This window comes from Westerdykella ornata (genome assembly GCF_010094085.1).
Source record: "Westerdykella ornata strain CBS 379.55 unplaced genomic scaffold EI97scaffold_7, whole genome shotgun sequence".
NCBI lineage: Eukaryota > Fungi > Ascomycota > Dothideomycetes > Pleosporales > Sporormiaceae > Westerdykella > Westerdykella ornata.
In genome coordinates, this window is record NW_022986857.1 from 945,050 (window position 1) to 969,698 (window position 24,649).

Here is a 24,649-nt window from a genome sequence, read left to right on the forward strand (position 1 = left end):
GCCAAGAACATGGCTTAATAATGTGAACGTCATATGCCGAGGGCGACTGATAACTTTTTGAACGTAGACATCTCCGGAGATCACTCATAACCATTAACCTTGCGTGCCTATATCGCCTCTCCTGTCCCTTTCCGAACGGAACCTGATCGTCGAATTCCAGCACAATGTCCAGCACGGCAGTCCCGCGTTCCATGTTGCGCAGATTGACTCGCGCATCGCTACCCTCTGGTTCACAATCTGCTTCCAGGACCGCCACAAGATGTCTACACCAATACGCCTCACCCATAACCGCTTCGCCTCTTCGAACGAGACCTGGTTCACAGCGATGGGCTCCGTCGGTATCAGTATCAGCAACTTCGGTGCCGCAGAGGACAATGTTCATACAAACAGAGCCGACTCCCAATCCTGACGTATGCCCCTTCCGTGGTACCACACCAAATAAGACATGTGCTAACAATCGAGAGGCTCTCAAATTCAACCCGAACCAGCGAGTACTTCCTGAAAATATCAAATCGCCCTTCCTCGAGTATACTTCGCCACGCTCCACACTTGCACCCCCGCATCCTTCTCCACTCGCCGCGAAATTGCTCAGTGTCGACGGTGTGACTTCTATCTTCCTAGGAACGAACTTCATCACAGTAACCAAGGACAGCGCCACGCCATGGGCACACGTCAAGCCGGAAGTGTTCTCCATTATCAACGAGTTTATGACATCCGGACAGACGATCGTCGGCACCGTTGAGGATACAGCAGGCGAGAGCGGCCAGGAAGGAACAGAAGTGGACAGCTTGGCGTACGATGAGAATGATGATGAAGTCGTCGGAATGATCAAGGAGCTGCTGGAGACGAGAATCAGGCCCGCGATCCAAGAGGATGGCGGCGACATTGAGTTCAGGGGTTTCCACGATGGACAAGTGTTGCTCAGGTTGCGCGGAGCGTGTCGGACGTGCGATTCGAGTACGGTGACGCTGAAGAATGGGATTGAGAGTATGCTGATGTAAGAGAAATCCCCCTCCCAAGTTCTTGAGCCGAGAAGCTAATATCAGCAGGCACTACATTGAAGAAGTCAAGGGCGTGCAACAAGTGCTAGACGCAAACGAGGAGCTCAACAACATTGAGTTTGCCAAGTTCGAGGAGAAGTTGCGCCAGCAGAAGGGCTACGTACCGCCGTCCACGAGTGGGAAGGGGAGTCTGGACACGGTGGAGTGATTGACTATTGCCTGCTGGATCATTCTTTGTTCGTCTTTAAAAGCTTTGAGCCGCTGTTGTGACGGCGGTGATGGCAATGCGACGATGTGGATAAAAGGTCATGGGTTTGTATTTTCTAACGGAATATCCAGGTATCGCATGTTTGCTTCCAATAATCTGGGAGCTGTATGATCACGGCTAGATATCAGAGGTACTGAATCAGGAATAGAAGGATCAAAGTAGTCTGTGTAACTCCTTGCGACTTATTATCTTAAACGACAAATTGTTATGGTTGGGATATGATGAAGCTCCGGATGTGAATCTCGTGGACGCAGCACCGGGACCATCTTCAACAAGCCAGTGAGCAACAAAGACTCTCGCACTTCGCACTTCGAGTTCTGAAGGCCAAGCAAAGAACAGCTATACATAGTAAGTTCTCTGCATTGGTTCTGATGGAACCGACCAACGAATAGCAGCTCACTCTTTACGATCTATGCCAAGCAATACCCCACAATCTTCATCCTCTCACCATCCCTCGGGATGACGTCTTCGACGGTACGAAATACGAAACATCATGACGAATGCATTTGCAGCCTTGAGGAATAACATGTGTATATATCATGTAGTTCACCATTCTCGGATTCAGAAATAATTCCCCTCAAGCTCCCGCCAAACTACACTTTTCGTGCTTTGACGATCTGTTTGTTGTGCTCAGGCTTATCACTCGTATTCCACCAGTTTCGTCCGAATCTGACATCACATCGTCCAGGAGGCGTTTAACCGGATTACGCGTTCCGGACGCTTTCCAGACGCTTTCCAGACGCTTATAGGTGGTACGCCCGCCTAAAGTACTTTGGAACCTCTAGTTACCATCTACAAGTTTCGGACCGACTTTAGACGTCCATTGTACAACGTTGAACATGAAGTTCCAATACTTATTACCAGTCCTGCCTCTGGCTTCTGCTCTCGTCATCACTGAGCAAAGTATCTACGAAAAGCTAGAAAGGTTTGGAAATGCAGGACAAGATCTACTTGCGAGTACGCTTGAGACGTCCAAGAATGCATTCGACAGCGCTTTGGAGAAAACGACGGAATCGTTGAAGCAAGTCGGCGAAGCATGCCACAACAATGCCGACAATGGATACGATATAGGGTCCTGGCTGCAAGGATCTGATTTTCAAGATGACTTCGCAGGAGTAGAGGAGGGAGAAGATCATGAGCATCCTCCTCATCACGGCAGACCCCATCATCCTCCCCACCATGGCGACCCTCATCACGGAAAGCCAAACCTGACCATCTACCAACTCATCAGCGAGAGCAAATATACAACGAAACTGGCGGAGCTTATCAACGAATATGACGACCTCGTCGACACCCTCAACAGCACAACTGCAAACTTCACCATCTTCGCCCCCGTTGATTCCGCCTTTGAGAAAATCCCCGAACACCATAGGAAACCCTCCAAGGAATTCCTCAAATCCCTCCTTCTCTACCACGTCTCTCCAGACCTCTACCCCGCCCGCCGCGTCCTCCACTCCTACACCCTCCCCACCCTCTACGCACCCTCCAAGCTTGGCGGTCCGCAACGTCTCACTGTCCGCGTGAGCCTCCGCGGCCCACTTCTAAACTTCTACAGCAAACTCATCGTCACCGACATCCCCGCCACCAACGGCCTCGTTCACGGTATCGATTCCATTCTAGTCCCACCCCCCAACGTCGCCACCATCATCAATCTCCTCCCTGGCCAATTCTCCACGCTTCAACTCGCCCTCACCAAGACGGGTCTCTTCGAAAAAATGAACAGCACGGACTACGACCACGAAGGCGGCACGCTCTTCGCGCCGTCGAATTTCGCCTGGAGGAAATTGGGACCGAGGGCGAATGCCTTCCTGTTCAGCAAGTACGGAGAGAAGTACTTGAAGGCGTTGCTAGAGTACCACATTGTGGTCGATCAGACGCTGTACACGGACGCTTTTTACGACGCTACGTCCGATGATGGTGATGATGACGATGCGGCTCGGTCGCATCCGCGAAACACGCACTACGACCTGCCCACCGTCCTAGGCAAGCACGTCTCTGTGGATCTGGCGCGCTGGGGGCCGTTTGTGGAGATTAGGATCAATGGCTTCTCGCGCGTCACGGTGCATGATGGGGTTGCGAGCGATGGGGTGATTCAGGTGGTGTCGGATGTGTTGATTCCGCCGAAGACGGGGGGTGGGGAGGGAAGTTTCTGGGAGGGAGAGGAGATCAGTGTAGAGGAACTGAAGGAGAGGCTTGAGCCACTGATGGGACAGGGGGAGAATATGGAATTGTAGATGCTTGGAATTGTGAGTTGTCATGGACTGGCAAGTGAAAAGACGTGGTGTAGTCGAGAAAGAGGCTGATATCACAAGACAAATTGGAAAGCAGATATTCTGCAGTTGACCCTGGGATATCCCAAACGGTTAAGGACAAAACTGAGAGCATCGATTAGCGTACAAGCATAGCCATAGGCAAGTCAATCATTCAACGGACCTAATAATATTCTCCAGTACCACGAATTTTCCTTCAGTCTTTGAACTTGTGTGCGACCTACTCACTCACCTAGGCAACCCAAATACTACATTCCACCCCAAACCCCCCAACAACATCCATCGACACTCTCTACCAACCGCACCCCATCACTGCCACACTCAACATTGTGCACCTCCCCTTCTCGCATCTTCCCTAACCAAGACAAACACAATGCACAAAGCAAGACACCTTCCCCCTCCTTCCTTACCTACACAATACACACCCACCTCGACCAAACATAAATGTCTCGCTTCCCGCCTCTGCTCGCCCAATCCAGACCCAACAGGTTGGTGATGTGCAGGATAACCCTTCACTTCTCGTCGCCCTCGAAGGAAGAAAAGAAGAATAAGAAGGATCGTCAACACCTCACTGCACACTCACCACCACAAACCGTTCCAGCAGTCGAACCCGAACTTGCCAACTGCCCGGTGCAGTTAAAACCACGCAAGATGACTTACCCACCTGCCACCTCAGCCGTTCCCTCAGGCATATACCTGCACCCCATATCTCTAACCCTCAACCCTCCACCTCCTCCCTCCCACTCCTCAAACTCTTCTCCTCCAACCTCTCCTTCACCCTCTTCACCTTCTTCTTCTATTTCCACCTCCACTACTCGCAACCCCCTCCCAGCACACCTTCCAGACCACTACGCCGTCCTCCACCTCGACACATGGGCCACATCCGAAGAGATAAAATCCTCCTACCGCTCCCTGCGCGCCGAGTACTTCCGCTCAGACCCCGCAAAGTATCGCGCTCTTCAAGCCGCCTACGCCGTCTTGGTGGACGCCGAAGCGCGAAGGAAGTACGACGTCGTGTACAGGGCAAGCAAGGGATTACCCGTACCAGTTCGCAGGGCGCTGCTGGCGGACAAGACCAACGAGAGCAACAGCGACGATAATGGCACGACCACTGCCAGCGGAGACGTGACAGCGGCGAACAAGGGAAATACCATCGACATTCGCAAGGATGCCGCTGCCGCAGCCGTTGGCGAACAATCGAACATGATGAAGGCGGCAACAACTGTGCGGCATGCAAAATCTGGTCAACTCCGCCAACCAGGACGCGTGCAACTACAGGCCAGCAAACTCGAGGATGCCATCAGCTTGAACGCAGAAGCAGCGGCAGTAGCGGCGAAGAAGGTCCAGAATCGTATTCCCAGCCCCGGCAGCGGGATCAAGGAACCACCCCAGCGCAAGGTCGACACGATCCCGAAACCCAGCTCAATTCCACCTCCACAGGGTGCAACGACTCTGGAAACCAAGCGTTCCGTGGAGACAGCACTTGAACTGCAGGGGCCCCACGATCCCAATCACGCACTGAAGAACCATGGGCTGGACATGAAGCGCTGTGCAGAGTACGCCCGACGTCGCTACCAGAGCAACATTCCCATCCTAGAAGCGTACAAGGGGCGACACTCGCACCCAGAGTTGCTTTGCACGCGGCCAAAGTATGTTCTTGAAATGGCGAGAATGGCTTTGCCTTGAAGGACTTCAAGACGGACGCTGTAGATGTTTTTTCTTTGAGACACCCTGTTCTTGACAGTTTGCCGGACGACGAATCTCGTAAGTATAGATTGCTGGAAAGCGCTTTCGTGCCCTGGTGGCACCGTATCAATGATATATCCTTTCCTTTTCCTTCCGATGATCAGAGAAATGCTGTTGTGTGATGTTCGTTTGCGAGTCGCGACGTTGATTTCGGGATGCTAAAATGTCCGAATAGCTTCAGACGAGTCGAGTAGACCCTTTACAGAAAGCCGCATGCTATCCCATTTGGTGATTCTCCTGCTCTTCCGTGTCGGTTCGGCATGGCAACGTGAGTCGTCCAGGCCACAGTCCTCACTGCAGGGCCCGGTCGTACCGATTGGAGTACAGGATTCGTTTGGCTGATGCTTAGTGTCCCAATCCGAGGCATTGTCCATGATGCACTTTTTCGATGTGCCATGAGCGGGTATACTATGCCTAGGCATACAAATAAAAGAATGGCACCGTAAATGCTTCTCCGTCAATGAAGAAGATTATGTCCATGAAAAAATCATACCTGAGAGAGGTTTCAAGACGAACGATACCCAACGCTCATGCCTTCCCAACAGAACTTCAACCTGCAATGCAATGCATGTTGCATGCTGCGCTGCTTCAGAATTCCCAACTGCTCGCTCGTATTATCTCAACCAATCAATCGCTTGTGATGAAATAAACATGCCAGTCGTGAAACAGCCACCAAAGCATCGCTCTCGGCCCTTTTCAACATTATTATTATTAGCGAACAAACAATAATAACTCTTTGTTAGCTCGTCTCCAGTGTAGCCACATGGCATTTCCTCAGAAGCATATCCGCCCATGTGGAAATAAGGTTTTGGCTCTAGTCCTTAATTACAAACATGGGAAAAAGAAAGTAGTTTACCTATTCAGATCGGCCGTCTTCGGAGGACGGAGATCGCAGTGGCGCAGTCGAGTGACGAGCCAAATCTGTTTTATTAGCAGTTCCGAGAGAGTTTCCGAAAGGGAATATGGTGGGACCCTTTGGCTAACGTGGTTGGATGGCGAGCGACCCTGCATCGCGGTCTCTGGACTTTAGGGTTGAAGCAAGGTTGACAGCCAATTTTTTACCAAAGGCCAGCGCCAGAGCATGATTCTGATTTCCTTTTTGTGAGCATCCCTATTTCGTGCAGCTGCATGGTAAAATGATGTGAAGGTACACTGGTCCGGATACAGACACTTTGCCGTACAACGACAAGACCCCAAGAATCTGAAACATGAACGAAAGCGAGAGCGAGTGCCTGTTAGATCCCCGGAGGATTGATTGGGGCATAGTCCACCGTAATTGAGCTTCGAGGATTCAAAAAGCCCGAAACCGGGGTTCTTCCTAGATGGCGCTCCGTCAGAAAATGACAAGGCGTTGCATTTACTTATTAGAGATTTGCGTTCTTGAAACGGCGGCATGCCTCCGCGCATCGTCGATGGCAGTGCGGGGACGCTACGGCCCACGGCAAAGAGGAGATTTGGGAAACTGAGGCACAGAGCGTCTGATTTGTGCAAGAACGGCGGTTGTTGAACGTCCCGCGACTGATATGGCAGGGTATCATACTCTGTACATTACATTGGACTGAGAGACCATGAGAAATAGCACCTAGAAAAAGAGATCTTCCAAGCTGATGCACTCATGGCAAGATGATGAATAGATGGAATCCTGAAAGAGAAAAGGAACCGGAAACCAGAATTAAAAGACGAATTGAAAAGAAAAAACCGGATGCGGGAAATACAAGTATGCTTCTGCATGATGGGAGCTTGGAGGAGACCCGAACAGCAGAGAACAGATCCTGCTGAGACGTGACGCATGTAATCTTGCCCATGGATGCCCTCGATATAATGACATTCCGGAAGGGGTGATCTGCCGTATAATTACGTCCACACCGTGTATCATAACCCTAGTTCGCCGATTTTTACTGGTACCCCGAAAATGCGACGAAGAAGTGCACAACGCCTTTTAGTTATACAAGGAGATCAAGTGAGGAAACTTGCTAAAGTCCAAATCCGAGAAGCCGGAACTAGCTGGATCCTATGACCCGGGATAATAGTGCTGGCTATAGAGCACAGGTGGAGCATTCTCCCCTTGCACTTTGTCTAACGGACCTGCATCTCGAGACCATTGTGCACTCATGGAACGGCCCTGGACGTCATGTGTTGCAGGCGGCATCCCTGGGTATTGACTCCAAGCTGGTGGGTATTCGTAGGCCTGGTTGGGAATAATGGGTGCCGAGAGGGGCGCTGAGGCGGTATCGCTGCCAAGAGGGGCGCCGTGGAATGATGCCGTGGTGTCTATGGGATATGGGTACGGGGAAGTTCGGCGAGAATATTCGGACGCTTGGATTCCGAGGCCGGGATTGGCATATTGGGTGGGAAGTCCTTCAATGTTGCCATAGGACATAGATCTCGTAGGAGGGGGGATGTTCGGCTGCACCCAGTGGTGGTCACCGGAACGGCCATAGGCCATGTTGGAAGTCGAGTGCATCGTTGCCGGCGTCTGGGCGCCTGAGACGCTCGACTCGGTCTCGTATGTCGAATTGGGAGCTGGCTCTGACGGCCGCCAAAAGCCAGATGACATTGAAGGCGCTTCGGCGACGCCCGAGGAGGGTAGAAAGCTGGGGGTCGGCCAATGCGTGTCTATCGGAGGCGGAAAGGTGTAGGGAGGATGCTGCATGTTCACTGTGACTGTTAGCTAGCAGGCCACGTCTTCAGCGGTCGGTTGTCCTCACTTGAACCGGAGATTGGACTCTCACCGGAATCCATCTCGGCTTCGGTTTGCAGTGCGAGCCGTGAGGTGGGAGGATGCGACGATGAGGAGACGGAGAAAGCAGAGGGAGGGTGTCGGGGTGAGGAAGTTGCAGAGGCATGCGCGCTGCTAGCTCCTTCTTTCACTGAGAGCGGGCCAGGCGGTCCCTGGTCGACGGGATAGAAGTTGCATTCCTTCTTGAGGCGAATGCAATTCGAACAGCGACCATGGGGATCATCGTTGGCAACGAGACATCTGATCTTACGCCGCCGGCAATGTCCTGATGTTCAACACCATGTCAGTTCTTGGGCCTCTCTACCACGGTGAGGTGTCCGCTTACCGCATGCGACCGAAGTCCGGTGGTAGCCCAACTTGTTGCGCCGCTTTTCCGCTGTTGGCGACAGCTCGCCCGCATTGGAGAGAGCGAGGCCGCGCATGTGTGGTGTGAGTGATGCGCGCCGGATCTGCGACGGCACTGTACCTTGAGACGCTCGCCTCTTCTTGTTGGTTTGTTGTTCTTGAGCAAAAGACAGTCCCGAATCGCTCACCTCGTGTTTGCCCCGAGGTGGAAGTGAAGGAAGGTATGCGGGTCCTGATCCAGATGTAGACGTTGTAGTCGGTGAGTTCTCTGGCATTGCTTCACCGTTGGTGTGTATAAGGAGCGCCTGGTGTAACCTAGTGGCTGCTTTTTTGGCTCGACGATCCACCCCGACAGCCATAGGACGCCCAATAAGCAATGTTGAACCTGAGTACCGGTAATCGAATCTCCAAGCTAACTAAATCATCGAGGCTTCTTGAGCGTCCAGTGTCAGAATATGGTTCGCAAACCGCCCTGGCACTCGGGATCCGAAGAGCAGTTAGGTGGACGACCTACCTCCAGCGACCGATGAAAGTAGCGACGGGTGAAAACCAAACCCAAGAGGAATCGTACCGGATATCGAAGTACTCCCGAGGTTTTCTGGCGACCACAGGAACTCTCAATCAACCATGCCCCAGGATCTGGAGACGGACACGCTGCAGGTGCATATACGGACGGCGGGGAAAGTTAGGGACGTAACGCGCCGGATTGAGCAGATGAGGAAGTAGAGGGGTGCCTGGGACAGCAGTCACAGGCAATGTGCACAGGAAGCGTGTTGCTTTCTGCCCCAGGAACGGTGCTGTGGCTCTGCATTCGAAGGCACGCTCTCAAAGGGAAGTGGGAGCCTTTGGCAGCACTCGTAAAGAAAAAGAACACATTTCTTGAAAGCGTCGACAGGTGAAATTTGATACGCGCTCTTTGGTCCACCTCCTCTGGGATGATTTTAAAAGTGGCGAAGGCACTGGACGCTACGACCACGACAGCCAACAGGGCAAGACTGAGTAGCCCATCCTGGTGGCTTGGCTTGAATAGGGACGATCTTATGCGGGACTGGCAGGAGGTTTGAAAGGAGCCCTGCTGTTGGCGGTGCCGCTGGAGCCAACTGATGTGCGGAATCGATGGGAGAGTTTCCACACAGACCCCCCCGTCCCCCCATCGGCAGTGTGCACGTCCTCATGCTCGGATCTTCGGAGAGGTTGAGCTCACTGCAGGGAGGCTAAGCTGTCACCACCTCCAGCTCTTTCGTGGTGGCAGATGATGATGTGAAGGAAACGGTGAGCCAGTGAACGGGCGCCACCGCCATCATGGCGGCAGGGCGCTCCTATGGCGTGGAGGCGCCCGACGGAGAAACCCAAGCCGTTGCAGGGTCCCATCAGCATTCCAAACTCTCTGCTGGCATCCACCCCGAAGCTGTGCTCGAGTAGGGCGAAGCGGGCAAAAGCAGATATCATGGATGTGCAAGGACCAAGGACTTGACGGTTGTTAATTTAGACACGGTGCCCTGTGCGCATGAACGATGACGGGGGAAGCGAGGCATGGACCGCATGGTCGCAAAAGGGGCGACCCGCCGGGGGAGGCGGCGGCTGGCTATGTCGACATTTCACGATGCTCCCGCGCGGGAGCCTGGGTGAGGGTGACTGGCGCGCCATGGTCGATTGTTGGACGCTGGAGCTGAAATGGATGGTGTCGGTGGGTGTTGAGCGCCCCTGGAGGCGCATCAACGTCGCAAACAAAGTCACCGTCCAGCAAACGCCAGCAACGTGCACAAATGCAGGGCACCCAAAAAAGGAGTCAGGACGCCGTCAACTGTAAAATCATCCTGCGACAGATGGCTGCAGAAGGAAGTCCTTCTCCACAGTCGCTCATTTCGCTAGCCGGGAGCCCTGCCCAAAGCCTCCATCTTTGCTCTTTTCTCACGCGACGGGGCACACAGTCTGCCTGTCTTCGGAGGCCGCAATCCGGGTGAAATATGCTTGGAACTACTCCGTCTACAAGTTGTCGGTCGTCGCCGGCGACAGCATCATGGGTCCATGTCCGTCCGTTAATCACGTTTTCTCAATTCCTGGGGGAGTAGTGAAAGAAGAAGGGGAGGAAGCAGCACAGTATTGACCCACATTCCAATGTCCTTCGACCCGGCGCTATGGTTCGCAAACTGACGTTCACAGGGCGCGTTGTGGTCTTTGCCATGGGCTTGGAGGGCGTCTGTTGGTGGGACTTGCAGAGGGACATGGATATGGGACTTTGAGAGTGCTGGGTGCAAGGGCCGGCTGGCGCGTTTGGCACGTTTGTCACTGGAAGACGTTACTGCACTGTGTAAACGTCTGCACTTGGAGACTTGTTGGTGCCTCTCTACGGAGTACCTCGTCTCTTCTTCCCATTATTATTGACCTCAGCGTCACAACATTCACCCTTTGCCCGCCACCCCCAATCGCGCTGTGTCGTGCTCAGTGACCTATCGGTCTTTGTCGGCGAAACCCCCACCAGTGTTCCCTTGCTTATTACTCACCGACCCTCCGGCTTCCACATCACCAGCAATCGAGCAGCAAGTCCACCTTTTGTGGGAGCTGGAGTCCGCTTCGGCGGTCCCAACCGTGGGGACAGGATCCTCATTGCTGCAAAGGGCAAACTATGCCTGTCCCTGCAGCGACTCTCTATAGTAATTCTTCCACCTTGATTCGGTAATGGCCTCCTCGAGTACCAGGTCACCGGTCTTGTCGTTCGCTCACCATGTTCCCAAACCAACCAGGCATCAGCGACCGGCTTGCATTCTGGCTAAAAGCAATACAAATCTGAAACATATGTGTTAGTCACCGATCGATCCAAAATCGCGAGCGTTTCCCAGCGCTAAAGATGACGTTGATCATGGAACCGCTTTTTCTCAAGAGGACCTCCTTCCACTCACACTGTGCCCCTCTCATTGGGCTGCCATGGTGAGCCTCACCGGCGATTGGCCAACTCCTTCCAAGATCGAATACCAACCCTCTGATTTCTCCTTCGATTTATCGTCATGTCGGATTGCGGCGTTTGCAGTCTGGACTCTACATGGTTTAAAAGCCGACTTCAACATTGTGTTGTCCTGTGCCCCAAATTACGAACAGAGACCCCTTCTTGTCTCACCAATCGGGCCTGCGTGCCGGTGCAAGGGTGGTTTGTGGATGATATACAGTCATCTTCACCCTCCCGCCGGCACGTCGGCCTGCCTTATCGAGATCATTCACAGTGCTGACGGATAGCGTTGCCTATTGTCAATCCTACAACAAGATGCTCAGCTGTGTCTGAACCGACATCCAGGTCTACGACATGCATCCCACTCTCCATATCCTCTCTGCTGCTGCGCTACCTCCATCCACCCGACCACTCAGCGATGATCTCTCCCATTTGCCGCGTGTCAGATGCCCTACATAGTATGCAGGGTGTACTTATTACATGACATGTTAGGCAGTACAGTCAGATCGGGGAATATACCAACCCTGGCATCCTATAACGACACGCGACAAGACGGTCATACGACGCTACAACCTAATATGGACTTCATCAAACCCCAACGGCCTTCGTGAAATCGCTCCCTCCTGGGCTTTCTCAAGTTTTACGCGAGCGCCTCCTTTGCAGAGCTTAGCCTATTGTATAATCGCCGACACTATGTATACCCTATGTATAGACTTGGGACTACAGGCGTGCACGCACTCTATCTCAGGCATGTACGACATCCGGAGCAAGCCTTGCCGTTTCCAATGCGGACGGATGCTATATGGACTTACATTTTTTGCATGCGAAAATAGATCGGGTGCGCTTCGTTCGAATGCATACGAGAGTATTTGTCGAACCTCGTAACGTGTGCGAAGTCTGCTCGAGTACGGAGTACTCCGTGCCTTTGGAATTCTTTCCTCAGCAATGCCCACATTAGGCAATACGCATCATTACCGCAAGAAACAGGGGAACATCATTACACTGGTAGGGTCAGGGATAAGCACTGCATGAAGTCAAACACCTAGATAGGTACCTATGTAACACAGCATCGCCAATCCAAACAAGTTGAGGTTTCTTCACAAAGCATACCCAAAAGAGTCTCTCCTGCAGTAAACGTCGCCAAATACGGCGCTTCGCCCCCATGGACATCCCGACTCCCCAACCGAACCCTCAATCTACGTGCATGCCCCACAGTCTCGCACCGTGGTAAGTGCCCCACTGCATAATAAGACCTTGCTTACGCGCATTTAGCCTCGATAACCGTACAGCGTTGATCACCGTACTGTAAATACTTTGAGGGAAGGTACCAGCGTTCGCACTGTGTGAATGGTAGACTATGACAAACCCTCTGGGCTCGAGACTCAGGCAATTGAAAGCTTTGCAAGTAAGGATAATTCCAATGACGTAGCACAGGGAACCACGGGTCAGAACTTCCGTACTCCTATGGCTATAGCTGCAGTAGGACAGATCTGACAACGCGTGACTGGTCGAATGGGACTGACTCAATATACATACACAGTAGGATGTCACTGTTTCTGAACTCCAACACGCCGTCAAGGAACAGAGTGGTGGGCATGGTCTCGCTATCATGGAGTGTGTTCAACACGACTGATGATGACCGTTGAAGTCGCAGGTCGCACTGCGAAGTCCTGAAGTGCACTCTCTATTGTTTCTCTTTTGATGCGCGAGCTTCGTCTCTTCTCCCTTGTCCTGTCACCATCTCCCTCTCATTTGTCTTTCGCTTCCATTCCCGATCGTTCTCATTTGCGTCGGCTTCAGTAGCGTTCACTGCGATGTATGGATCCGCTCAAGTCTACATCCGCACTAAGTATATCCGTTATCCAAACGATGGGAGCCTACGACGACGATCTACCTCAACGACCGCGCCTCCTGTCATTGAATAACTGAGGAAGAGAGGCATGTCACGCTGCGGGCATAGTCCAGTTGTCGATAGCGCAAACTCTTGTTTACTCGACAGGGTCAGCAACCCGCTCAGGGACCCAACTTGGGAGTATCCAACACAAAAGCTCAGCTGTCCAAGTAAAAGCCACAGAGTCTATGATGCATGACCATCCGAATCCCATCCTCCGCATCACTCTCAGCGCCACGGGACCCAGGGAGGCAGAAAAACCCTACAACTTCGCCCCGGCCATCTTCTTCGCCAAAACCCTTAGGTCCTTCCTCAAAATCTTCCCACTCGGGCTCTTTGGAATCGCATCCAGAAACACCACTCCACCCCTCAACTGCTTATGACTCGCCACATTCCTCTTCACATACTCCTTGATCTCCTCCTCGCTGATCTTGTTCTTATCAGCAACCACATACGCCCTGGGAACCTCGTTTGTGCCATCCTCCGTATCGACGCCAATGACGGCCGCATCGAGAATCAAGTCGTGGTTCAGCAGCAGCGCTTCCAGCTCCGCCGGCGCGACTTGCAAGCCCTTGTACTTGATGAGTTCCTTCTTGCGATCGACAATGTAAAACAGCCCATTGCGGAACTCCGCGATATCGCCCGTATGGAACCAATCTCCAGTAAAGCTCTCCCGATTCGCCGCCTCGTTCTTGTAGTACCCTTTGCACACGACAGGGCCCTTGACGAGTACTTCTCCAGGTTGACCCGGCTCGACGTCCCTGCCCTCGTCGTCGATGATGCGCGCCAGCATGTTCGGGATCAGCGGAGACACGGAGCCCGTATCGTCCTGCATCCCGTACGGCATCACGGTCGCGGACCCCGTCGTCTCGCTCAACCCCCACGTCTGGCTGATGAAGCAATCCGGACCGCCGAGCTTCGCGCTCGCCGCATGCTGCAGCTCCTTGCCCAGCGGCGCCGCGCCGCTAATCGCAATCTGCATGCTCGCAAACTGATCCGTGACCTCGGGGCTCTTCGCGATCAACAGGTAGATGGGCGGCACGGTGAAGAAGAAGGTGATTCGGTACTTTTTGTTGCATGCGAGGAACTCGGGCCAGGAGAACTTGGGCATCCAGTAGACGGGGCCGCCCATGTAGAACGGGTTGATGAGGTAGCCCTGGATTCCGGCGATGTGGGCGACGGGAAGGTGCGCGAGCGTTCGGTATTCGAATGAGGGTTTGTCGGCGATCCAATCCCTGAACATCTTACCAGGGATGACGGCTTCGGCCACGACGTTGCGGTGCGAGAGCTTGACGCCTGGAAGTTACATGTCAGTTCCAGTTCCACCACACGAGACGGGTTGAAAAGAGAGACAAGCAGAAAACCTACCCTTCGGCAACCCCGTAGTCCCAGAGCTATAAATCAAAATAATCAGACTCTCCTCTAGAGCCTTCGGATCCGTAATCCTCTCCCACGTCAACCTCTGCCTCTCATCGACGATATTCCGTCCAAGACTACCGTCCTCCTGCACGGCTCGCAGTTCCCACTCTTTCCCCTCGCTCATAATGAGAACGCGTCCTCCACCATTAACACCCCACCCGGCCTCCTCCGCCGCCTTCACTGCTACCTCCCGTGTCGCCTCCACCGCAAACAGTATCCTACTCTCCGCGCCCTGAATCTGTTTACTCAGCTCCCCTGCGGTGCTAGCCGCAGAGGCCGCAGAGAAGACACCCCCGGCGCCAATGATGCCGTAGAATAGTGCAGGGAGGAGATAATGTCCTGTCGAGATGACGGAAACAATGTCCTTCCCGGGACCTTGGGCGCCGATACCGAAGTGTCTGCGCAGGGCAGAGGTGGTGGCTTCGGACAGGGCTCGGCAGCGAGAGACGGTTAGTTGGAGGGTAGGATCGGCGGCGCAAAGGTGAATGACGGTGTCATCTCTGCCGAGGGAGTGTTCGGACTCTGATCATTATCAGTGGAGGTGGATACATATGTAGACGGGTGTGGCACGTAGACGGCGCGTAGTCACGTGAGGCATTACCACAGGAGGAAACTGAGAGTTGTACGAACCGAAGAGCAGAGTCAGAATGTCTACATCCGGGATGGGGTACGTCTTTGCAGCGCGATAGATGATCCCATCTTTCGTCTTCTCCACAATCGTAGTCATCTTGCTATACAGAGTTATAGCAGCCTGAACCTCCCAAAGACACCGACTGGAACAAGAGCGAACGGATAAAAGGAAAATCAAAGTTCAACTCAAACTCGATGAATTCTCAATACCTACCATCCCGTCCGCGCCCTGGAATATCTATGATTACAGCCCCGGTTTGTTTCAAGACCGCCTGACTTGTGCCTCCGAGGTGCGAGAGTTGTGTACCTGGGTAATGCGGGGCGCTGAGGTTCCTCGGTTGGTTAGTGTCTGGGGTTTAGGGTGACGGGCGGATCGGGGGATTCTTTTGATGTCGGTGCAAGCGAGTCAGCGGGGAAGCTCGAGGATACTGATGTTTCCCGGATTATGCAGCGTAGCTAACCTCAGTGCATAGGCTGCGACCTGTCGTGGGAACTGCCGATAAAATGCAGCATTTCCAGGACCTGCATACAGCGTAGCCTAAATGTGGGGTATGAATACTTGGTATGCCAACGTTGTATCCAGGGCCTTGACATCGTGGTATCTTCGCACCACTGCACACACAGTCTTGATCAGCCGGAGGCGAGGATATCGTGAGCGAATCGTTCATGTGGAGTCGAGGGTATCCATTGCTCCTGCATCGCCGGTTCTCTCACTGGCGGCGGACGTCTTCTTGCGCTTCGTCAGGTAGGGAAGAGGAGTCGTCCGGGGTTCCTGATTCTCATCAATGTTCGTTCCAGCTCCATGCAGGTCATCTTCTTCCAATCCAGCGTCTGCAATGCTCCTCTTTGTTCCTTTCTTCTCCATCCGCTTCCCTTCTCTCTTCTTCGCCGCTCTCCTTTCCTCCCTTTCCTTCCTCTCCTTCCACTTCAGCGTTATATACTCATCTCTGTGCCGCATATGCTCAACTTTCGTCAAGACCTTCCATTTATCGGGCTGGTACGATCTTCTCCACTTCCGCCACACACTCTCGTGAGTGACATTGCCACTGAGAACCACGAAACCAGCGCTGTTGTACAGAGGAATGACTGCTTGGATGGGAAGCCACTTCTCCCTCATTCCGCCATGCTCCTTCAGCCAGTGCGCGACCTTCGCAGGTGTCCTGAAGAGGTCACGCCGATGTGGCTCTACGTAGATGGTGCGCTGATCCCAGAATGTCACTCCCTGGTCGTCTTCGATCTCGAAGGAGTCCTCAGGGATGAAGCGCATTGGATACGTTTCCGGGCGGCGGCGAACGAAGTGGCCATTCTTCGAGAGCTCAAGATAGTCGGAACGTTTGCTTCGAATGGCTTTTTGGAGACTGAGTTGGCAGGCGGCGGGTTTCAAAGAGGAGATATTATCGTGTTGCAGAACGGCTGAGAGGTGGATATCTGCTTTGATGTCAGCATCATGAAAGATTGAGGCTTTGGCATGTCTCAAATACATTTCTCTTCCCCTTCCACGACCCTGTAGCGCTCCTGCAGCCATTGAACACTCTCCGGGTCTTGGTGCGCATAGTCGGTGAATATCAGCTCAATTCCCGCAATCAATTGCGCCAGATACTCGGGAGAGCTCGCCGGTTCGGTGCTCTGTTTCGTTTTCGCTTGGTGCGACTCGGCTTCGGTTTCTAGAGGACCTGCAGAAGAGGGAGAATCAGCGTTCTGATCAGGCTGAGCAGCAAATTCAGTCACGGGTGTTCTGGGTGGGCGTCTAGTAGCTTCGCGCGCCTTCTCATTCGTCCCCTTCAGCCGGAGCACTCGTGGGACGAACATTGTCAAAGGAGCTTGCGAAGGTTGAACGCGTCGAGCTCGAGCTTGGAGGTTTGACCCACTTTAGAGCCCTGGAGTGGGGAAACGCGCTGCAGTCCGTGCACGAAAGATTAGCGGCTTGGCAATTTGGCGCTAACCTGGAAGCTTGGAACTCATCAACTTTGTGCGAACCCCATCAACACCCAGGTCCACACTGATCATCGTCTCCGACCCAGCACAATGCCAAAAGAAAAGAACTACAACCCCGTTCAAGAGGCCAAGAAGGCCGAGAAGCAGAAACAGATAAAGAAACAGAAGGCCGCCGTCCAAGCTCAGCGCAATGAGAAGCTCGCTCGGCGCAATCCCGCCCGCATCCAACGCGACATCGATTCTCTCAAAGCGCTCGCAGAGAGTGGGGACCTCCGGCCACATGAGAGGCAGAGATTGTCCGAACTGGAGAAGAATCTTGCAGCGGTGAATAAGGCGCGAGCTGCATTGGGAGATAAGGCGCCCCAGTTCAAAGAGTGGAAGGACCATGGTGGTGAGAGAGGTGGCAGGGGTGGGCCACGCGGAGGGAGGGGCGGTGTCTTGGGGAAGCGGTCGAGGGATGGGAGTTGGAAGGGGAGAGATGGCGAGGAGAGTAGCGATACGGATCCTGATGTTGCGCACATTCCCATGCCGCGAGATACACCTCCTCCGATACCACGGCGACGGAAGACGGAGGGCGAGCCTGCCGAGCCGCAAGCACCGCCTGAACCAAAGAAGGCTACTGTTGTCTACGAGGCGGAGCCGCAGCACAGAGATTTGAGGAAGGAGGCAGCGAGGTTTGTGCCAGCAGCTGTGGCGCAGAAGTTGAAGCAGGCCAAGGGTCAGGGTCAATCGCTGGAAGAGACAACATCTGACAGACTGAAGAAGGAAGAGTACATGGATCAGGAGACAAGGGAGAAGAAGACTGAAGATACAGACAAGGAGTTGGAGGAGTTCCTCAAACAGGTTGGCGATGCTCCGCCTGAAAGTAACCAGAGCACGGTAACTGGGAACAACGAGATAAAAGAAGCATCGGCCGAGATTGTCGGCAGAAAACCCCACCAGGTCACTCTTGAAGAAGTTGAGGACGAAGATGAGTAAAGAGAGTATATGATACCCCCAATGGGCCAATTTTATGACCATATCAATGTCCCACCAATGCACTCTCAGCAGTCACCACTCGCATATAAGATATCGTCACTGGCATCACGGCATCGCAGGGACGAAACGACGTATTCGTTATGACAAATTCTCATTCCATTCAGTCATGTTATGTCGGGTATACTAATACAGAACCGTTCCACCAACGATGATACCAGGAGCCATAAACTCTAGGAAGCCGGAGCTGAAATCGAGGGGTCGGAGCAGTGTAGAGTTGCGAAAGAGAGTTTACTTCCTGCCGCCAGAGAAGGTATCTTGGACTGATTGACCGACATTGCTAAGGGCCTCCTGTGCCTGGCCCAGCATGCCCTTGCCCTGATCGCCACCGCTGCGGGTAGTGTCGCCGAGCTTTTGAGTGGCGGATTTGTTCCCCTCGGGCTGAACGGCGCCAGCAGCTCGGTCGTAGGCGCCCGACATCGACTCCTTCGTCTGGTCGAGAGTGGATTTCTGAGAGTCGGGCGTAATCTTCTCCTGAGCCTGCTCACCGAGACCCTTGCGTCTGCGACTGTCAGCCGTCCTGTTCATGATCCTCACGTACAATGACAAGACTTACCCAAAGTCAGACATGATGATTGTTGGTTGGTTGGTTAGTTGGTTTCTGGGTTGGTTGGAAGAGTTGTAGAGTTGTTCGCTGATTGGAGTTTGAGCTTGTGTGATGGTTAGGAGAAGAAAGCGTTTGAGGTTGTATTTGTACTTCCCGAGGGGCGCCAAGCTGACCTCAATGGCGTAGGCCGTACGTCATATTGTGAAAGAGCTGTTGGTAAGAAGGGCAAGTGCAACGACTGCCAGCCAGACCGGCACCGTTGCGACGATCGCCAAGTGATGAGGTCAACTCGCCGCCGTCATTACCGTGTCTGCAGAAACAAGAAGCAAATCGCATATTCAATGTCGTCACTTCTTTGTATGGCTTTGCCTGTGACCCACACTTACACAGTACCATTACAAGTACCGTTTTGTAAGAAGTACCTTTGAGCCGCGGTGACCTCTGACGTCATGGAACGCGGCACACCTAACGCACGTGATAAGCTCTCCTCCTAGGACTTGTAGAGGAATGGAACACAAACAAGATGATCACACAGTATATGCTCTACATAGTATAGTGCTAAGTGCCTACACAGTAAGTAATATAGCTGGGTATATAGCTGCCCCAGTCACGTGCGCTAAGCTTGGTCCCAACCTTGGAAGTCGACCCCGCAAAGTCCAATTAACGTTGTCACAATTTGGAAAAGTGTCATATAATCCGCATCGCCGCCGCCACAACATGATCTGACTCGTAGCAACGGTCTGCAGCTCCAACGTTCGAATAATGGAGCCCTTGCAGAGGGGCAGCTGTTCGAGACGTCGATTTCAATCAAGCACTCGAGCCGGGCCTGCTACAGATTACGATGACAGGTTGAGAACGAGTGAAGGAGGCTGGAGAAGCATTGTAGTGGAATTTCAAGGACGAGGAAATTGCCAGTATATTGGATCGAATGGAGCGTTTGAAGTCGACGGTGAAGTTCGCGTTGCAGATGGACCACTTGTGAGTGTCATAGTGGTACTGCATGCAGAACAACCTACTTATGTCCGCAACAATTCCACTCCCACAAGCAATCAAATGCAATACTCGAACTATCAAAGACGAAACTGCATAGGTTCGAGTGCACGTAGATGATCCGGAGCATCCTAATCTCCTACCCTAGGGTACGGATCACCCCGCCCGGCGGTCTGACATCGTACAGCGCAGACAGGAAGGAACAGGACAATGGTTCTTGGGCGCACCGGAGGTGGCGAAATGGCGGAGTGAGGCCAAAACCACTCTCTATACCCAGGGCATTTCCCAGAGCTAGGAAGACTATGGTAGCTCCATCGCAATCGACGTGCTCTTCAGGTCAGTACAGGATGGCTCGGTTGGAGTGGCTTATTTATACTGCAGCTATAAGGATCGGAAGGAGCAGGACTTTACCAGCAGGTATATCATTCAGCTCATCTGACAAGCCGAGCGGACATGTAATAAGATACTTTAACAGGTGTTGGGGTTCCTCTGGATTCTAGTGAGATTGGAAGATTGGTCGGGTACGTATAAAAACCAATTACGAATAACCTTCATTATCGTAGTTAAACTTACATATGTATTCAGCTATGGTCTATATTGCGGCCACGGTTATAGAAGAGAATCTGAATTCGAAGATGTGGTAATACTAAATACCTGTCTGAATAGCCGTCTGACCTCGTTCTGCACTTCATGCCAGCAAACACATCCTCCAGCGGAATATACGACCTTGTAGGCCCTTTTACTCGATGACAAGATCCTGGTAGATCACTACGGGCGAATGAGAGTACTTCAAGGGTATCGTTCGGGCACACTTAGAACACGACATTTCCCTCTCTCTTCGGCCACTGACTGGTATGGCTATAAGACAAGAGTAGCTTCAGTCTCAAAATGAACGGGAATTTGAAGTACCATGCAAACGAACCTAAAGAGCGGGGATTTATGTAATAGATTAGATTCGGCATCAACAGACGACTATCTAACTCATCTTACTCGCATCCTTGGCAACCATTATACCCGACATTGGCACCGGCATTCAGTAAATATTCACATCATAGGTGTAGGCGGAGCTGAGTTCAACGCCGTGCCGCCGAGCGCTGCCAATGTATCCTGCTTACGGCCGTGAAAATCCTTGAGGATGGTGGTTATCACGAGACTTTTCAATTGACGATCAGTACGGCCGCACAGTATAGCATGCTATCCTATCAGATCTACCACACGATATTGAGAATATCACAGTGACGTGAGCAGAACTGCCTCATTGCGTGGTATAGCTGTTAATTTCCTGGACAATACCGACCTTGTTAAGACAGAATGCACTAAACCACCAGAAAGAAAATTATACGCTCACCAAACTGCACTCTCCGCTTGTCATCAACAGTCGTAATTGGGCTTGGGTGTTCAAGGACGGATGGGGCCCCTGCCAACATGAGTCTCTATGATCTATATAAGATGCCTCTCTAGACGACCATACCGCCCTCAAATCCGCCAGCACCAGCAGCTTCTTCACTCTCACACCGAACAACATTCCAATCAACGACCCAGTTCACCAAGAACAACGAGAAAGTCCATCAAAATGGTTAAATTCTTCACCCTCGCTGCCACCCTTGCTTGTAAGTTTCCGCTTTACCGTCAGGCCCAACAGCAGGCTCCCTACGACGCAATCAGCTAACCACCACCCAAACTACCAGTCGCCCTCACGGCTCTCGCAGCTCCCAGCCCGCAGAGCTGCGGCGGCACGGCAATCGGCGGCTCGGACTGCAGCTTCAACGACCAATGCCGATCCTGCAGGTGCATCAACGGCATCTGCGCCAGAGCCAACCTCCTGGAGGCGCGCCAGTGCAGAGGCACCGCCATTCCCGGGTCGGACTGCAGCTTCAACGATCAGTGCCGGTCCTGCAGGTGCAGGAACGGCATCTGTGCTTAGACGACGTCTTATACTGCCCTGGCCATCTATTTCAAGGCTCCGGCCCTAAAGGTGGAGAGCAATTCCATTGGGAGAGAGATGTGGTGCTGCTTCAAAGCAGTATATTGGGGCACCGAGAGGGCTTCCCCTGAGATCATTCATTTCCAACACACTCGTTTGTATTCAATACCTATCATACCTACCCTAGGGTAGGTACATGTGTATAGGTAGCTTTTCCAACACATGCTACCGAAAGTGATCCTTTCGCTGAGAAATATAGCTATACAACAGGGATCACTACTCCATGACACTTTATCTTTCTAGACACCAGACATGACGACGAATGTTGCAGTGTTGGTAAGGCTTTCGATCGCTTTCAAAACGCCGTCAAATGCCATTATGCCACTTTAGTTCCAACCCCGTCCGACTACGACCGACGGGTTTTATCCAAGTCTCTGAGGGCGAGGCACCAGAGTTGACCCAACCCAATTCCACTTTTCCCGTTAATTCAAACGTCTGCCCTGTTTACCGCACGGGATTCAACTGACGAAACCGAGGTCGAATCTTTTAGCTTCCTTGCCGCTGGTTCTTACGTCGTGCTTGTTTTCCCAACTTTGGGATATAAAACAATCATCTTAAGAGCTTGAGAAGAACACGTCTAGTTATCCCAGATGTTTGTTCAAAACCAGGTTTTGTTCTTTAGCCTGTTATGAAGTGACCGCCATATAAGCGCTACGACTCAGACCAGGAAGGGCTAATGGCTATTGGAAGCGCTGGCTTATGTCGTACAAGAACTCGTGCTAAGGCAGGCATCTTCCTGTCTCCTTCTCTCACAGTCGCATGATATTGCGAGGTTGCTGTTTCATAAACACTTAACGGAACCAACGAAACCTGTCGTTCTTCAGTCGTAGACGATTTGATTCTCCTCTTTCATGGACTCGATCGACTCTGCCTGTTTCGCTTCATTTAATTCGCGCATCCGACTTTTGAAGCTGCTGCACTCTTTATTTGTCAAGTTTCTCGGTCTCACGGCCAACCCAACGTCGTGGAACAACGCATAGAGGTGCTGTGCCTCGAGTATGCCAAATGACTAGCTGATAGCTCCGGAACCCCATCTCAACCACGCCTCTCGGGGTTCACATGTCATGCGTGTTTCTTCTTTCCAGCCCCTCATTAAGGCTGTATATGGCGCAGCTTTATAAGGTATCTTTTAGCATGTTTGTTGTTGGTCATTGGTACCCTAGGTCAATGACTAGCCAGTCCTATTCCACTGGACACGTCAATGTTAATATCAAGGTCTCAGAGTTAGCAACTCTCTTTAACTGTCACGAGTGGTCACTTTGCTGTCTTTACATAAACGCAACGCCGCCTGTCCATTCTGCAATATGAACAGTACACTCCTTGATGAAAAACATTTTCTAAGCATCTCCTTTGAACTAAAATGAAGTCAGCCCAGCTGTATTATATATGTGCCTCTCTTGCTATGAGGACAGTTGGGGCAGGTTATCTCGAACATGCGAAGGAAGCAGCCGCAAAGCTCCAATCCTATTGGTATGACGATTCAACAGGGTTATGGTATGTGCATCAAGCCCAACTGTAATCCTACTCCAACTTTCATCTTAATCCTCCTTCCCAACAGGGCCCAAAGATGGTGGGAGTCCGCCAACATGGCCACCACTCTCGCCAAACTGGGCCTTCTCGGCCAAGACTCCCATTCCTTCGCCATTCCCATCCTCCAAACCACCTTCTCCAAGTCGCCAAACCTCAACGGCGCCCGCGGCTGGAAAAACACCTACTACGATGATGAAGGCTGGTGGGCCCTCGCCTGGCTCGCAACCTTTGACCTCACAGGTGAACACCGCTATCTCGATGCCGCAAAGGACCTCTTTCTCGATATGACAAGCGGATGGACTACGCCCTGCGGCGGCGGCATTTGGTGGGACAAAAACCACTTCTCCATTGCTGCGATCTCTAACGAACTTTTCCTGTCTGTAGCAGCGCAGCTAGCAAACCGCGTCTCAGACCAAGAGTTGAAGAACTACTTCATCGGCTGGGCGCAAGTGGAATTCGCCTGGTTCTCCAACTCCGGGATCATCAACGGGGATAACCTCGTGAATGACGGGATTGACCAACACTCCTGCCAGAACGACAGAAAACCAACGTATACGTACAACCAGGGTGTTATTCTGGGTGGTCTTGCGGAACTTGCTAAGGCTACGGGGAATTCTACTTACTTGTCCTTTGCGACGCGGATTGCGCGTGCAGCTATCAGTAAATTGTCTTCGCCGAATGGAATTCTGACTGAGCCTGTAGATGCCATTGATGAGCAGGGAGCAATGTTTAAGGGCGCATTTGTGAGGGGGTTGGCGGCGTTGCAGAAGGAGGTGCATGTGAATGAGTTTAGAGAATACTTGATGCGGAATGCTGACTCGATGTGGGAGAAGGCGAGAGATGATGGGGGACATATGGGGTCGGATTGGGAGGGGAAAAAGCAGGGGTTTAGGGGGGCGACGAGCCATGCCAGTGGGTTGGATGTGCTAGTTGCGGCGGCGGAAGTGGTATAGGGGTCGGGGGACTGTAGGAATAGTGAGTGATACGCGAGCGGCTAATCACGCATATCATCGGACGTACAGAATATTATCTGCAGATTTGGTATTCTGGGCTGTCCGGCCGTTTTAGGCATGACTTAGTTTTCGAAAAGAATTAAGCCCATATCGCGTTGTTTGCTGAGCCAACGCCGTATTCCAGTGAGTTATAGAGGCCATCAAATGCGGCCAAATATTTCGAGACTCTGCTTATAATATTTAAATAGACATACGTCTTAGAGCCACGGCCATAATAAATCGCCATCTAGCTCTTTAGGTTGAGGTTGGCAGGTGTTTGTGCGAACCAGCGTTTCTTGCAACAGTCGGATGACGGAAAGTGAGACGCTCACTGGAACTCAGATTACCTGTCTACCCTTCTACTTCTAAACTATATCCGTAG

General features: G+C 52.4%; 12 protein-coding genes across 12 annotated transcripts; 7 read left to right on the plus strand and 5 right to left on the minus strand.

Annotated features, from left to right (window-relative positions):
- Nucleotides 1–64: 64 nt before the first annotated feature.
- Nucleotides 65–1,485, plus strand: EI97DRAFT_396622 (HIRA-interacting protein 5). Its single transcript, XM_033796344.1, has 3 exons — nt 65–410; nt 465–997; nt 1,050–1,485. Exons 1-3 carry the CDS (start codon nt 165–167, stop codon nt 1,207–1,209), a joined length of 939 nt encoding a protein of 312 aa, XP_033655199.1. The 5' UTR covers nt 65–164; the 3' UTR covers nt 1,210–1,485.
- Nucleotides 1,486–1,743: 258 nt separating this feature from the next.
- EI97DRAFT_432519 (FAS1 domain-containing protein) lies at nt 1,744–3,699 on the plus strand. Its single transcript, XM_033798182.1, has one exon. The coding sequence runs from the start codon at nt 2,109–2,111 to the stop codon at nt 3,501–3,503; it is 1,395 nt and encodes a 464-aa protein (XP_033655200.1). The 5' UTR covers nt 1,744–2,108; the 3' UTR covers nt 3,504–3,699.
- A 449-nt stretch (nt 3,700–4,148) lies between these two features.
- EI97DRAFT_432520 (uncharacterized protein) lies at nt 4,149–5,293 on the plus strand. Its single transcript, XM_033798183.1, has one exon. It carries the CDS (start codon nt 4,191–4,193, stop codon nt 5,223–5,225), a length of 1,035 nt encoding a protein of 344 aa, XP_033655201.1. The 5' UTR covers nt 4,149–4,190; the 3' UTR covers nt 5,226–5,293.
- A 1,499-nt stretch (nt 5,294–6,792) lies between these two features.
- EI97DRAFT_300931 (uncharacterized protein) lies at nt 6,793–7,187 on the minus strand. The gene has a single exon (XM_033794531.1). The coding sequence runs from the start codon at nt 7,074–7,076 to the stop codon at nt 6,834–6,836; it is 243 nt and encodes an 80-aa protein (XP_033655202.1). The 5' UTR covers nt 7,077–7,187; the 3' UTR covers nt 6,793–6,833.
- Nucleotides 7,187–9,020, minus strand: EI97DRAFT_300921 (uncharacterized protein). The gene is made up of 3 exons (XM_033794530.1): nt 8,351–9,020; nt 7,994–8,290; nt 7,187–7,943 (listed from the first exon to the last, which is right to left on the minus strand). Exons 1-3 carry the CDS (start codon nt 8,727–8,729, stop codon nt 7,297–7,299), a joined length of 1,323 nt encoding a protein of 440 aa, XP_033655203.1. The 5' UTR covers nt 8,730–9,020; the 3' UTR covers nt 7,187–7,296.
- Nucleotides 9,021–13,196: 4,176 nt separating this feature from the next.
- On the minus strand, nt 13,197–15,634 carry EI97DRAFT_300961 (4-coumarate-CoA ligase-like protein). Its single transcript, XM_033794532.1, has 3 exons — nt 15,255–15,634; nt 14,574–15,146; nt 13,197–14,501 (listed from the first exon to the last, which is right to left on the minus strand). The coding sequence occupies exons 1-3, from the start codon at nt 15,349–15,351 to the stop codon at nt 13,468–13,470; spliced, it is 1,704 nt and encodes a 567-aa protein (XP_033655204.1). The 5' UTR covers nt 15,352–15,634; the 3' UTR covers nt 13,197–13,467.
- Nucleotides 15,635–15,918: 284 nt separating this feature from the next.
- On the minus strand, nt 15,919–17,063 carry EI97DRAFT_375139 (uncharacterized protein; the record flags this gene model as incomplete). The annotated part of the gene is made up of 2 exons (XM_033795489.1): nt 15,919–16,682; nt 16,736–17,063. The coding sequence occupies 2 exons, from the start codon at nt 17,061–17,063 to the stop codon at nt 15,919–15,921; spliced, it is 1,092 nt and encodes a 363-aa protein (XP_033655205.1).
- Nucleotides 17,064–17,279: 216 nt separating this feature from the next.
- On the plus strand, nt 17,280–18,167 carry EI97DRAFT_466483 (uncharacterized protein; the record flags this gene model as incomplete). Its single annotated transcript, XM_033801537.1, has 1 exon — nt 17,280–18,167. The coding sequence occupies one exon, from the start codon at nt 17,280–17,282 to the stop codon at nt 18,165–18,167; it is 888 nt and encodes a 295-aa protein (XP_033655206.1).
- A 288-nt stretch (nt 18,168–18,455) lies between these two features.
- EI97DRAFT_457655 (uncharacterized protein) lies at nt 18,456–18,794 on the minus strand (the record flags this gene model as incomplete). Its single annotated transcript, XM_033800838.1, has 2 exons — nt 18,456–18,726; nt 18,781–18,794. The coding sequence occupies 2 exons, from the start codon at nt 18,792–18,794 to the stop codon at nt 18,456–18,458; spliced, it is 285 nt and encodes a 94-aa protein (XP_033655207.1).
- Nucleotides 18,795–19,522: 728 nt separating this feature from the next.
- On the plus strand, nt 19,523–20,583 carry EI97DRAFT_301119 (uncharacterized protein). The gene is made up of 4 exons (XM_033794533.1): nt 19,523–19,749; nt 19,818–20,178; nt 20,237–20,282; nt 20,347–20,583. Exons 2-4 carry the CDS (start codon nt 19,878–19,880, stop codon nt 20,492–20,494), a joined length of 495 nt encoding a protein of 164 aa, XP_033655208.1. The 5' UTR covers nt 19,523–19,749; nt 19,818–19,877; the 3' UTR covers nt 20,495–20,583.
- Nucleotides 20,584–20,977: 394 nt separating this feature from the next.
- EI97DRAFT_301131 (uncharacterized protein) lies at nt 20,978–21,870 on the plus strand. The gene is made up of 2 exons (XM_033794534.1): nt 20,978–21,371; nt 21,450–21,870. Exons 1-2 carry the CDS (start codon nt 21,197–21,199, stop codon nt 21,683–21,685), a joined length of 411 nt encoding a protein of 136 aa, XP_033655209.1. The 5' UTR covers nt 20,978–21,196; the 3' UTR covers nt 21,686–21,870.
- A 1,277-nt stretch (nt 21,871–23,147) lies between these two features.
- On the plus strand, nt 23,148–24,228 carry EI97DRAFT_489229 (glycosyl hydrolase; the record flags this gene model as incomplete). Its single annotated transcript, XM_033802216.1, has 2 exons — nt 23,148–23,239; nt 23,304–24,228. 2 exons carry the CDS (start codon nt 23,148–23,150, stop codon nt 24,226–24,228), a joined length of 1,017 nt encoding a protein of 338 aa, XP_033655210.1.
- Nucleotides 24,229–24,649: the final 421 nt, after the last annotated feature.